The following is a 12,690-nucleotide window of genomic DNA, read 5'->3' on the forward strand; positions in this document are numbered from 1 at the left end:
GGTAAAGGTTAGGGTTAGGCAAATAGTGGTCATGGTTAGGGTAAGGCTCCAGGAAATAAATGTAATGTGTGTGTGTATGTGTGTTGGGCTAGCTTTGGGGGTTAGAATTGTTTTTCAAGTCATACAACATAGCTACAATAGGGCACATTTGCATTTCTACAGTGGTGGAATGTAACTGAGTACACTGACTCACTGTAGGCCTACTGAACAGCTTCAGTTTAGAAGGAACCACTGTTGTTCGTCAGCGTCTAGTCAATGTATTTGGAACACAAATGGTTTACAGCTCTTCTTCTTTACTACGAGTTCAATATGCACCTTTAAAGTTTGGAGAGATTATGTCCTCCCCACCCCTCATGTGCCGTTTCAGACCCTCAGGACTTTAATTCTAAAAATCTCCAACTGGAAGATATTTTTATTGACATAAAAAATGCACTTAAGTACAAATTTGAAGTACTTGTACTTTGCTCAGTCTTATGCGTGCTAAATCCACGTCTAGGCTATAGGCTACTCCACATTTCAGAGGGAAAGATTGTAGCTAGTCTACTCACTTACTTCACTATAATTATCTGACAGTTCTTCATATGTTTTTATACAAAACATATGAAGAGCTTATAAAATATGTTTTGTTACTACCACTACCCAACACGATACAACTGTAGAGGTAAAACAATTAGTTGATTAATCAATTATTCAATCACTTGCCATTAATTTGCAGATTTACACAATTATTTAGATAAACGTGTAAGCCATTTGTCATGCAAAATCACCCAGTGAAGGCCCAGTTTCCAAAATGTGAGGATTTGCTGATTTTTCTCTATTTTGAATCCTTTTGAATTTTATACTATTGACTTGACAAAACAAGCATTGTGAAGGTGTCACTTTGGGCACTAATTGTGATGGGCATATCCCACTATTTTCAGACATTTTACTAACCAAACCACCAATCGATGAAGAAAGAAGATAATCAGCAGATTAATCCAAAATGAAAATAATCAATAGTTTCGGTCCTATACAAATTAGCTCCACCTCATCCAGCTTCAATAGTAGTGCACTGCTTTTACATTAATGCGTGAGTAATAACAAGCTCATGAGTCACATGTGGCCATTGTTTTGCATTGAGTAGGTCTATTTTCAATACTTTAAGTCTATTTTACATTTTCCTGATTTGATTAGGCTATATACTTTTATATTTCCAAAGTGGGATATTTCAGGTATTGGTGGCCTAATTTTACTAAAGTAAACAATCTGAATAGGCCCACTTCCTCCACCACTAGGTAGCACAGAGCTCCATCTCATCCAGCTGCAATGCTGCCTACATGTTAGTGCATCAGTGGAAAACAATCCAACGATAGCCTTGTAGAACTTGTGGACTTTCTGATAGGGTCCATTCTGCATGATGATCAGGATCCTGCAGTATTTTTACATTGTGCCATTGCTACTTAAGTAAATGATGAGTACTTTTCCCACCCTGCAACTTATATATTTGTCACAATACGACAATAGCCTTCTTGTTTTATCATTGTTATCATTAGTAGGCTAGTAGATCTGGAGAGAGGGGTGTCCGTCCCCCCCTGGTGGATGTTTTGAGGAACTACTTCACACCCTCCTCCTTTCACACAGTCTATGCTCACAGGACAGGTTGTCATGGCAACTGTACAGCATGTGCTTACAAAAACAAGCGCTTGACCGCTCACAGACAGTCCATCTGCGGCGCCATCTTCTTCTTCTTTTTCTCTGTCTTCTAGCGTTCATCAGGGAAGAAGAAGAAGAAGAAGAAGAAGAAGAAGAAGAAGGAGAAGAAGAAGAAGAAAGGGGAGACGGGAGGCGATCGGCGGAATACAGAGGGCAGCCGCAGAGAGTCAACGATGAGCGGAGCCAAAGCCCGCAGCGACGCGCCTGTTGCTGAAAACGTCCCCGGCGGCGGTCACAGCTCTGCGGCTCCTCAGCGGGACCGCAAGCCCGGTGGAGGGGTTCTGAAGAGGCTCAAGTCCCGGAGGAGCCAGGTGGACAGCAGGCCCGTCACGGAGGAAGACCTGCGGACACAGAGTGGACACATCGCACCGGAGGATGTGCTAGGACTGCGGGTGGCCACGCGAGGTTTGACTCTCTCTTGTTTGTGATGCTCGATGTGCTGAATTAAGTATCTGGACATAATGCAACCCAGTCTCTAGCTGCAGAGTACATTAAGTCTGCATATCACACAAAATTAGAACATATGACGTCCAGTTAAGCAGGCATAAATGGCTATCTGAGAGAATACATATCTGACGTCACAAAATACATATCTGAGGTCACAAACAGTGAGACAGAAGTCATTAGACAATCTTTCACTCACAAACTCCATTGTTTCTCCTTGTAAGCAGATCAATGGGCTTTAACAATAGGAGACGTGTGTGACATAAAGGTTGTCTGTGGTGTCACTTTAAATGTATTGAAATCCTACCATGAAATCAAACTCTTCAAAAATGCCCGATGACCTCAGATCACATGCAGGATTGATCAGGAAGAGCTTCTATATGGTCTTAGTTAAATTACATAAAAAGTAATGACAACATGGTAGATTCTTATCAGTGTTGTAGTTTGCAGCTGTTGGGGCAACATATGCGGAAGGGAAAGAAAAATAAATTAAAGATTGAATTATTGTGAGAGGGGGGGTTGTTTGTGACATAATAAAATTGTTAAGCCATAATCAGTGTATGTGTCTGTTTGCCTGTGTAACTCTGTGATGACACAGTGGCCCCACAGTGGTCCATAAAGCTTTGTCTTATCTTATAATATTGTTAGGGTGCATATGTATTTGCATTTGTTATGTCCGTCTACAAGAACAAATGACGTCCAGTTAAGCAGGCATACATGGCTGTGTCCGTCTGCAAGCAAAACTCTGCCATCTCAGTGTTAACAAAGTCAAGCACAGTGTTTTGCATGTTATCTTCGTGCCTGTCAAAGCAGCCTATCTGGGCATCACGGGTGTACATAATGAGCTACAACAGCTTGACTGGAATCATTTCAATGTTTATAAATCCTGTTGTTGCAGGGTACCTCTGTAAACCTGAGGACAATATTTATAACATCGACTTTGTACGCTTTAAGATCAGAGACCTGGAGACCGGCACCATCCTGTTTGAGATTGCCAAACCCCCACATACAGGTATCATGTATTAGCCCACTCCTTGTACTGTTTCATTCCAGTGTTTGTTCTGTAATGCAAATGAAGATGTTCACTGTGAAGTGTCTGGCTTCAGAGCACCTCAAAACTGAGTGTAGAGACCCTGCTGACAACTTGTTGCCATTATTAGCTTAAAATGAGTGTGTCTAAACAAAAATGTCAGGTTCAGAAACATCTGTTGCTGGTTATCTTGATCAAAAATAGCCCTCACTGTGAATTGTTTCAAATGTCTCTGTTGTCAGACGACGATGAGGAGAACAGAGAGGCAGACACCAGCGCAGGCCGATTTGTACGCTACCAGTTCACCCCAGCCTTCCTGCGACTGAGGACCGTGGGAGCAACGTGAGTGACTCACAAATCGCCAACGCACACCTAGGAAAAACACACTCATCTGTTCCATACACAAACAATTAAAACAACTGCAGCATTATCACTGTTAGCTAGACACTTTAGTCCGGTGCAGTATGACTGTGTTAACATTATTATTACACAGGAACAGACTTACTGTTCTCAGTCTCCCTTCTGCCTGAACTATTCAATCAGGGTGGAATTCACAGTTGGAAACCGGCCTCTAAACAACTTCCGCATGATCGAGAGGCATTACTTCCGCGATCACCTGCTGAAGAGCTTCGACTTTGACTTTGGCTTCTGTATCCCAAACAGCCGTAACACCTGTGAGCACATCTATGAGTTCCCTCAGCTGTCTGAGAGCCTGGGTGAGTCATCTTTTCCTAACCCACAGTCATAAACACACCAGGAGTAAAAAATTCCTTGCCGAATGTATGTTGAAAGCGTTATTGGTCGCTGCGATCATTCCTCCCTACTCGCCATAAAGAGGCTTCAGCAGTGTGAGCTTCTTCCCTGTAGTCCATCTAAGTTTATAGCCAGTGTTACTTCCCAGCATCAAACCTAAATGCAACCAACAATAACTATCCCTCTACTGCATTTCTGCAAGGAAACGCTGCCATGGGGGTTTACATCCTATAACGTTGGAGGAGACCCACTTGATTTGGCTAACTTAGGGCGCTCACGCATCAACTTTAGAAAGCGGAACAAGGACTGCCGATCCTCTATGTTTTACAGTGTAATTGCTTTAAGAAGGGATTGTTTCGCAGCCAGCACAGTATGGAGAAGAGGAATGATTACAGCAGCCAGTAACTCTTTGAGTGTATGTGCATGTGAGTATCGTATCTAAGATATAAATACACCTGAAACTGTTCTTTAATGCTACCACATAGAACGTTCATATAGAGCCACTTGTGTTATTTGATGACAACTATGGTCTCATTAAACTTTGCAAATGAATTCATTTTCCTGCATATCCAGGACCTCTGGTTGTGTTGAGATATTATTGTTAGTGCCGTTTGCTGACATTGGTGGCCCCAGTGTGAATCAAAGCTCTGAGCCACCTAATAATTTAAACATCTCAAGTGCTTTATCAATAATACTGACCCAGTCATTTCAGTTTTTTTTGTTTATGTACAATCGGTTCTAATTGTTTGGGTATTAAAAAAGCCTTTGTTGGGATCGATGACGTGCATGTGTTATCTGTTTTTCAGTCCGTCAGATGGTGGAGTGTCCTTATGAGACCCGCTCAGACAGCTTCTATTTCGTCGAGAACAGACTGGTCATGCACAACAAGGCAGACTATGCTTATAACGGAGGACAGTGATATCTGCCTGCTAGCGCGCAGACACACACACACAAACATGTGCATGCACACACATACTCACATTAATGGATGTACATAAACACATGCATCCACATGGCTGAACAAGCAGACAGTTCTTTCTCTCATATGTTCGCAAGCAGCTACAGACACAGTTGAATTGCCTCATGTGTTTGTGAAGATGAGTTGCCATTCATTGCGATCATTTTCAGGGGGGTGTATTTTATATTGCAGGAGGTCAATATCAGTCTCTGCTCTGATGTCCAAAGAGGAAGCCTCTGTCATAAAAGGTTCAAAGCGGGTTAATTTATCTCTTTTTAATGACAGTCAGGTCTGTTTTTACACCAAGCGAGGACTCATAACTCTAGTGGCTGTGTGACGTGTGTCTCAAACAGACCAAATGGTTATTAGATAGATGGTTAGGCTCCTCTTAGCAGTTTTTAAAAGTGTCCTACCACCCCCTCAACACACACACACACACACATACATACATATGTACACACACACACACTCAATCCCCAAGTGACACACATAGTGTTCACGCAGTGTTTGTCAGAAGCAGCTGTTCTCAGAGCTACCGCCTCCACAATCCACTCCAGACAATATCGGGGGAGAAAGAGAGAAACCATCCACAAAAACACTCCTGTCAAACACACATGGTCACTGCGGCGATCCCCCCCATCTCCCTCTCCTCTCTCGCTTTCACACACACACACACACACACACACACACTAATAGTACTGTCTAAGATTTTGATCAAAGGTCTCTAAAAGGATTACACTTTACAGTTGCCTATTTAACAGTTTTCAATGGTTGATAGCAACAAGGAAATAGATCAGGTAACGGTTAACTACGATGTAACTCTGACCTTGGACAACAACCAAACAAAAGACGATAACCTTGTAAAATGAACACAATCAAAAATGAGAAGTACTCAAGTAGAAAATACTCATAAGTTTGGACAGGAGCAGAAATGATCTGATATTATGATGCATGTGATGATATAAACAAAAAAGGGAAAAGATTAGTAAGAAATGATCAGGTAGTCAGTGTGGGAAATTTTTTAAAGAAGTGTTCTGGGTCCTTCTTCCTCATCTGAGTTTAATTAGCTGTATTTTTTAATCATACCCTTATCACTCACGTCTTAAAACATCCAAATCAAGTTGGACTGTCTATGTCTGGAAATTGAGTGGTCTTTCTTCTAGCTAGGTAGTGTACTTCCTCTTTGTACTTTGTAAACCTTTGGTGTTCAGGGTTAAAGGTGGTGTTTGTAAGAAAAAAAATGTATATTAATAGTTTGTAAAAAGTGTTATAATAAATGTACATTTTCAGATACAAGAAGTGTGATGATTGTCTTCATTTCTGAGGGGGAGAGAAGTTGAAGGAAGCTGAGCTGATTTTGGTAGGAAGTACAAGAAATAAAATCCAAAACGTGGCCACTAGGAGGAGGCATATTATAACTAGGTTTTAAATGAGTGCCACTGGTTTCAGTTTAGTTTCATTCTTGATTCTGGGAAAGATCAGAGTGGTGGTTTTTATTATTAAGCTGGGAGTTGACACTCATATCTTGTATTTGCTTAAAACCACCAGATGAGGTCATGCTCTGATCCCCTTATATCTGACTATGGCTACAGTTTCAGAGGGGACATAGCACTGATAATATCATTTTAATTCCACTACATTACATTAATCTACAGGCCACATGTGATGAGTTAGCATAGCACGCAGTACATTTTGAAATTTGTTCAGGGTTGTTACACTTTGATCACCCACTTCTGGAGCCTTGTGGGATTCAAACTAAAATCTGAGCCTCTCTCTGTTAATTCTTTCTCATGCTGTTTCTCACTATCTCTGTGTTCATATCTTGATCTCTCTCAACCTCTCTCAGTTTCCAGCTCTCATGCCCAAAATCTCATGGTCTTTTTCTCCCTCGCTTCTCCCTTTCGGTTTCTCTCTCCACACCTTTTTGCAGCTCTCCCTCCCTCGCACTCCTGCTCTGTTTTTCCCTATTCTTTCCGCCTCTCTCACCTGGTAACTAGACCTCTGGAGAGGAGTGTTGAGTTTCCACTTTCCCAGAGAAGAGGACAATCTGAGCCACACAAAGAGCCACAATGGACCCTCTCTGCTCTCTCCTCCCTTCACTCTGCCACTGCACAGCTGCACACACACACACACACACACAAACATATACTGAAATATATAGGAATACATACGCCATCTGCTTTCCTGTTTATGTCCTCATTTGGTTTCTTTTACTTTTCTTTGTATGACATGTTCATTCCTCTTTTCTCCAGCTGATTCCTTACTGTTTTAACTCCTGCCTGAGTTCTGTCTCTCTATGCTTTTTGGTGTTCTGCCTGAGTGGTATCAGTTGTCGCTTCCTCTTTACCATTTGACCCTCAGGAAAGCAGATTTTTTTCTTTATTACATTGCTGATTTAATTACTTCAAAATGTTGGATTTAGTATATATTATTGGGATTGGCGACGCCATACAAACAGAAGTGGAAGTTTTGTATAAATACATTTGTTTCTTTGCAGCAGTAATAATTGATTGAATGGAACACCCTGGGGCAGCAGAATTTAGCTGTGAACAAATCATTTAAATAGTTTCACTCAGAAGGTGTCAGCAAACAGTTAGCAGAAAGTTGCCTATAACACAATTTGGCCAGCTGATATGAGCTACATTAGCGTTCATTTTGAATTGTGTTTGCGGTCAGCAGACAAGTATAAGTCTGTTTTGGTCTCCAACTCTCTGAGAAAAAAGAAAACATCTGGATCTTTAGCTAATTATGATCACCAGCTAGTCACTAACTGTCTGTCTGCTATATGGTGCTGGGCAGGTAGCATGCATGGGTTTGTCAGAGCTTTTTTATTTAAAACAGTTTTTGTGACAAAACACTGAGCTAAAATCCTAAAGTTTTTTGTAGAAATAAGGGAAACTGCAGAGTCAGGTCAGGTTGACCTCTGTGTGTAAAATGACCCTTTTCACTGTACACATATTGATTTGAGCCATTGTTTAAAAAAAAAATATTGATCAGTGCAGCTTTAATGGTGATATTAGTGGCTTTAAAAACAGAGAAATTACAAAGAGAACCTATGTAGAAGTTTAAATATGTGTTTCTACTTTCCTACATGATATCATAGACATTTAGTAACAAAGCTAGGCTAAGCTAATCTCACAATTAATGATCTTCAAGCTTCAAAACAGCCAAGCTTCAAAATAGACATTTAAAAAAGGCATCCATAAGTTTACTCAATACACACGTTTTCCCTAAAAGTGAAAGCCCTTTAAAAATGCATAGAATGGCGTAAAGATCCAATGCGTCAGTTGCTGATTAGACCACAAAGCAGGGTGCAATTTAACTGTGATCTCATAAATCAATAACCACAGCCTTCCATCAGGCTGTAGGGGCCTGCACTGGAGCATGCAAGTAAAGCAGCTGCACTGTACCGAACCACGTGTTGGTACCATACAAATCTCAATGTATCCAGTTTGAGTGTTTACAATTAGCATTATGCACATGCCCAGACACATTCACAGCAATAAATACACACACTTTCCAACTTTCCAGGGATGATTTGTGTGTTCCCAGGCCTTCGTGGAATACATTTCAGCAGTCAGTCGTGGATCGGCACGCACCGGAAACAACTGAACAGGTAGGATAAATCAACCTCATTCACCCCTCCCCCTCCCTTTACACACTCACACCTATCTTTGTAACTGGCTCGCCCCATATATCCTGTTCAGTAAATCACACCACATTGAGATTAGGAGTGAGAAGCACTGGTTTATTGAGGTTCCCCTGAAACACATACACACACACACACACACACACACACACACAGATCTACACCCAGGCAGGGGGACAGGGGAGACCATGGTCTCCTATAAATAGCAGCCAGGAATGGCGTTGATAGGTCCTGTGAAATGAAATGGAGGGGGGAGTGGAAAAAGGATTAAAAGAGATACAGGGACACACTGCAACTCCACTTCATTTGTGTGTGTGTCTTTGGAGAGAGGTGATATGGATTTCTTGCTACCAACAAAAATCTCTCTCTTGGACAACCCTACCATAACCCCCACCCCGACCATACATCCACTCTCTCTCTTACATACGGTATACACACTTCCTCGTCCTCTCTCCTGCTCCGAGGCCCTGGTATGAAATCCATCATGTGTTAACACTGCGTTACCCGCAGCTCGTCTTAAAGACAAAGAGATGATGAGTCACGGCCTCTCCCCTTCTCTCTTTTTAAGTTGGCACGGCGATAGTTTCATAGATGGTCGTGACTCCTTCTGTATGTGTGATGATGTCACATCCAGCAGTTGCAAAGTGACTTCATCTTCCCCTGAGGGGGTCAGGGCAGACGTGAAGGTGCAAACAGAGAGTAAATATGAGTAAACATCCATTTAGAAGCAACATTTAAGCTAATTCGTTCATTCATCGTCATTGTTACCTTTTAAATCACTGTGTCAACAAAGAGAGTATACTTTTTTTTAAAAGCACATAAAAGTTTGTGTCACTTTTAAATGAGCATCTTGTTTTAGATGGAATGGATGCCATAATTTAATGTCATGCCAAGAACAGCTTTGTGGATGTGCCAGAAGATAACAGATAATTAGTTATCTGGGAGTTAATAATGCACTCAGCACAACAGTGATGGATAGACAGTCCTGTGACTCCCATACCAATTTCCATGGTGGCAAGTGCAGTATTGACAATCTGTCTTTAAGTGTTAGGTCTCTGCGGATTTGTAACCAGATGCCTTTGTGCAGCTTTTATGTTTGTGTGTGTGTGTGTGTGTGTGTTTGTGTTTCCCTGCGTTTGTCCACCCAACCGTCTGTGTGGTGTTACAGCGTAGATCTCCGCCGCCGCCGCTGCTGCTGCTGCTGCTGCTGCTGCTGCTGCTGCTTATACTCATCCAGCCGACAGACAGAAATAGTCCTGTGTCATCATGGTAAATAGGTTGTGGTCTGTTTGTGCTCGCAGGAAGACAGCCGCCTTCAGAAGCCTCTCAGAGCCTTCCAGCTCCGTCAGTCCAGGTTGTTTTGTGTGCATATGATTAATAAAAGGTTAACTCAACCCTCAGTCAACTGCTGAAGAGGCCTGTAAATCTCCCCCACAATCTCTTCCTTCCTCTCCCTTTCTCTCCTCCCTTTGTCTCTCTCCCTTTGCCACACCTTACCCTGGGGGATGGAGGGATTGTGATCGGAGGACGGAGGTGGGGCTCCTGGCGCAACCACAGGTGTGCTTGTTTCCTCCCTTCTCCTCTCTCATGTAATGATTTCTTTGGCTCGCCACCTGCCAGGTGGAAAAAACACCCACAGCAAATGGAGCACTTTAAAATGGCCTCTCGGCTTCCGCTCTAAAAGACTTTTTTGCTTGCTCTGTTTGTCTTTATCCATCAACAAACATCCCATGTGTATCCTTTTTCATTATCCATTGCCTGCATTTCATTCAATGAGGTCTTCCTGGAATTACTTGTTGCTTGTGTACATTTTGCATCGCATGCAAATGATGCTTCTGCTGCTGAAGCATGGGGTTGACAGAGCCACATCTAGCTTTTCAGATGGTCAAAAGTTGCCTTTCTAACTCTTTTCTCTTAGCTCTCTTTCATACTGCCTCGAGGGTGGTGGGGAGCAGGTCCCAGGCCCTGGCAGGTCAAAGGTTTCTCACACACAATGAGTTCCCACTCTGGGTCAGCTATGGTCAAGGAAACAAAAGCAGTCAAGACTTGGATTGGACAAACTATCGCAGTGTATTATGGTGGCAGAGTGACAACAAGAGAGAGGGAGGGAAATGGGATCGAGAAAAGGCAGAAATAAAAAGTGCAATGTGAGCGTCCTGAAAAACTCTCTCACACACGCTACTTTACCAGATATACATATCTGAAAACCTGTTGCTTAAACCCCTGAAACAAGTTTTTCAAAAGCTAAACATCTCTGTCTCTTGTCCTCTTCACTGTCTTGTATTTGCTGGGTTTCATTTAACGACCACATGCAAACACTGACTTACTTTTATATTATAATCAGAAGTAAGGCCGTGTGTTTTTGCTTTATTCTACCAGAATCTTTTCACATTGCTCTAACTTGTTCCATCACCCTCCCCCATGCCACTGTCTTTCTCCTCTCTTTTTTATTCAGTGCCATTGATCATGCATGCAGAAATTCAGCACGCCCAACCATGGCTCCAGCCAGGATAGGTTAGCTAGTGCAAGGCCTTGTCCTACATACTGTTCTCTCGCTATGGTCCACCAGGCCACAGTCACACCCTCCCCCTGATCTGCCTCCCCTCACTGACTTCACCCACTGCCACACGCGCACACACACACACACACACACACACACACACACACACACACACACACACACACACACACACACACACTAACACCCTGCGGCCTTCTCAACCAGCACATGCACACATCATCATGCAGTGCTGGGAGTGTTCAAAGTGTTTCAGGTTTTGAAGGGATGTTCTGTGATACTGTAATCAGATTACAGTATCAAACTACAGGAACTTATAAATCTCAGCTTGTTAGATTTCATTTGGCCCCCAAAAAGTCCCGAACCTACATGATCTCATTACTCTAAGAAATAGTTTTTGACTGCATTAGGTGTGTGCTGAGTGATTTTGGCTTTCCTGTGTATCAAGGTCACAAGCTGATGCGTTAAGCAAGTGCATTTCACGTAAATGTGTGAGCACTTGTTTCACTTTTGTTAGAGCAGCTGAGGTATGCGATGAAGCTGCTCAGCTGACCAGGCTTGCCCTGGCTGAGAGAGTGGCTGAATTAGAGGTAATGCTGCTAATCTGGCACTTAGCTGGTTAGGATGGCCTGTCACGTGGGTGAGAGAGAGAATGAGAGAGAGGGTGTGGGTAAGATCAGGTTTAGATGAGGGATGAACTGTGATAGGGTAAGAACTGGATGAAGGGTGGTAGAGTGGTGATCACAGCTGTTTTAGATGTGATGGATTTGGATGAGAGCTGGGCAGCAGGAACAGGTGTGTGGGTTGGACCAGGCAAGGATCAGATGATTGATGGATGGAGAGGAAATCAAAAAGGGGGTTGCATTAAGCTCTGAAAGACTTTGTGCATGTGTTAAAAACAACAAAAAAACAAAACAAAAATGAGTGCAGGTTAAAAATGAATGAATGCTTGTGGTGAATTACAGTTGGATCTGGTCATGGGTGCAGTGAGGGTTGGATTGAACAAAAGTATTGAATACACACTATTACATACATAACATCTCAAATCACATCATATAGGCATCATGTAATATCCTAATTATATCACATTACACCATAAGAGATCATGTCACATTACATAACATTATATTACATAATATTAAATCATATCACATTACACCATATGAGGCATCATATTGTACATAATAATATCATAATCACACATAAGATCACATAAAATCATAAATAAAATCACATGACATCATATCAGAAAGTATGACTCACATCATATATAACATTTTCATAATCTATAAGATCACATAATATAAGATCACATTTCTTCTTATTACATCATATATGAGCACCCCATCACATCACATTTGATCACATTACATCATAATAGATCACATTACATTACATCATATAGGATCACATCACATCTCGTTTAATATCACTTGCAGTAGCATAACATAATATGGCATCCCACATAACATAACATAACATAACATAACATAACATAACATAACCTCTCTAAAGCTATGATTTCATACCCAACTAGCTGTAGTATTTAATCTAGTGTCAAGCTAAATGGGTTGGGAGCAAGTATCCTGGTTACAGATGCTTCATTTCACCTGAGACCAACTGGGCACCACAGGAAGACATAATTT

At 41.9% G+C, this 12,690-nt stretch overlaps 1 protein-coding gene across 1 annotated transcript; it reads left to right on the forward strand.

The window, feature by feature from the left end:
• Positions 1–1,628: 1,628 nt before the first annotated feature.
• On the forward strand, positions 1,629–6,173 carry LOC119886971 (protein unc-119 homolog B-like). Its single transcript, XM_038697989.1, has 5 exons — positions 1,629–2,097; positions 3,035–3,148; positions 3,409–3,508; positions 3,710–3,882; positions 4,726–6,173. Exons 1-5 carry the CDS (start codon positions 1,866–1,868, stop codon positions 4,836–4,838), a joined length of 732 nt encoding a protein of 243 aa, XP_038553917.1. The 5' UTR covers positions 1,629–1,865; the 3' UTR covers positions 4,839–6,173.
• Positions 6,174–12,690: the final 6,517 nt, after the last annotated feature.

Source organism: Micropterus salmoides, unplaced genomic scaffold (assembly GCF_014851395.1).
Source record: "Micropterus salmoides isolate LMB-PRFRI ecotype aquatic unplaced genomic scaffold, ASM1485139v1 Ms_hic_scaffold_4, whole genome shotgun sequence".
Taxonomy (NCBI): domain Eukaryota; kingdom Metazoa; phylum Chordata; class Actinopteri; order Centrarchiformes; family Centrarchidae; genus Micropterus; species Micropterus salmoides.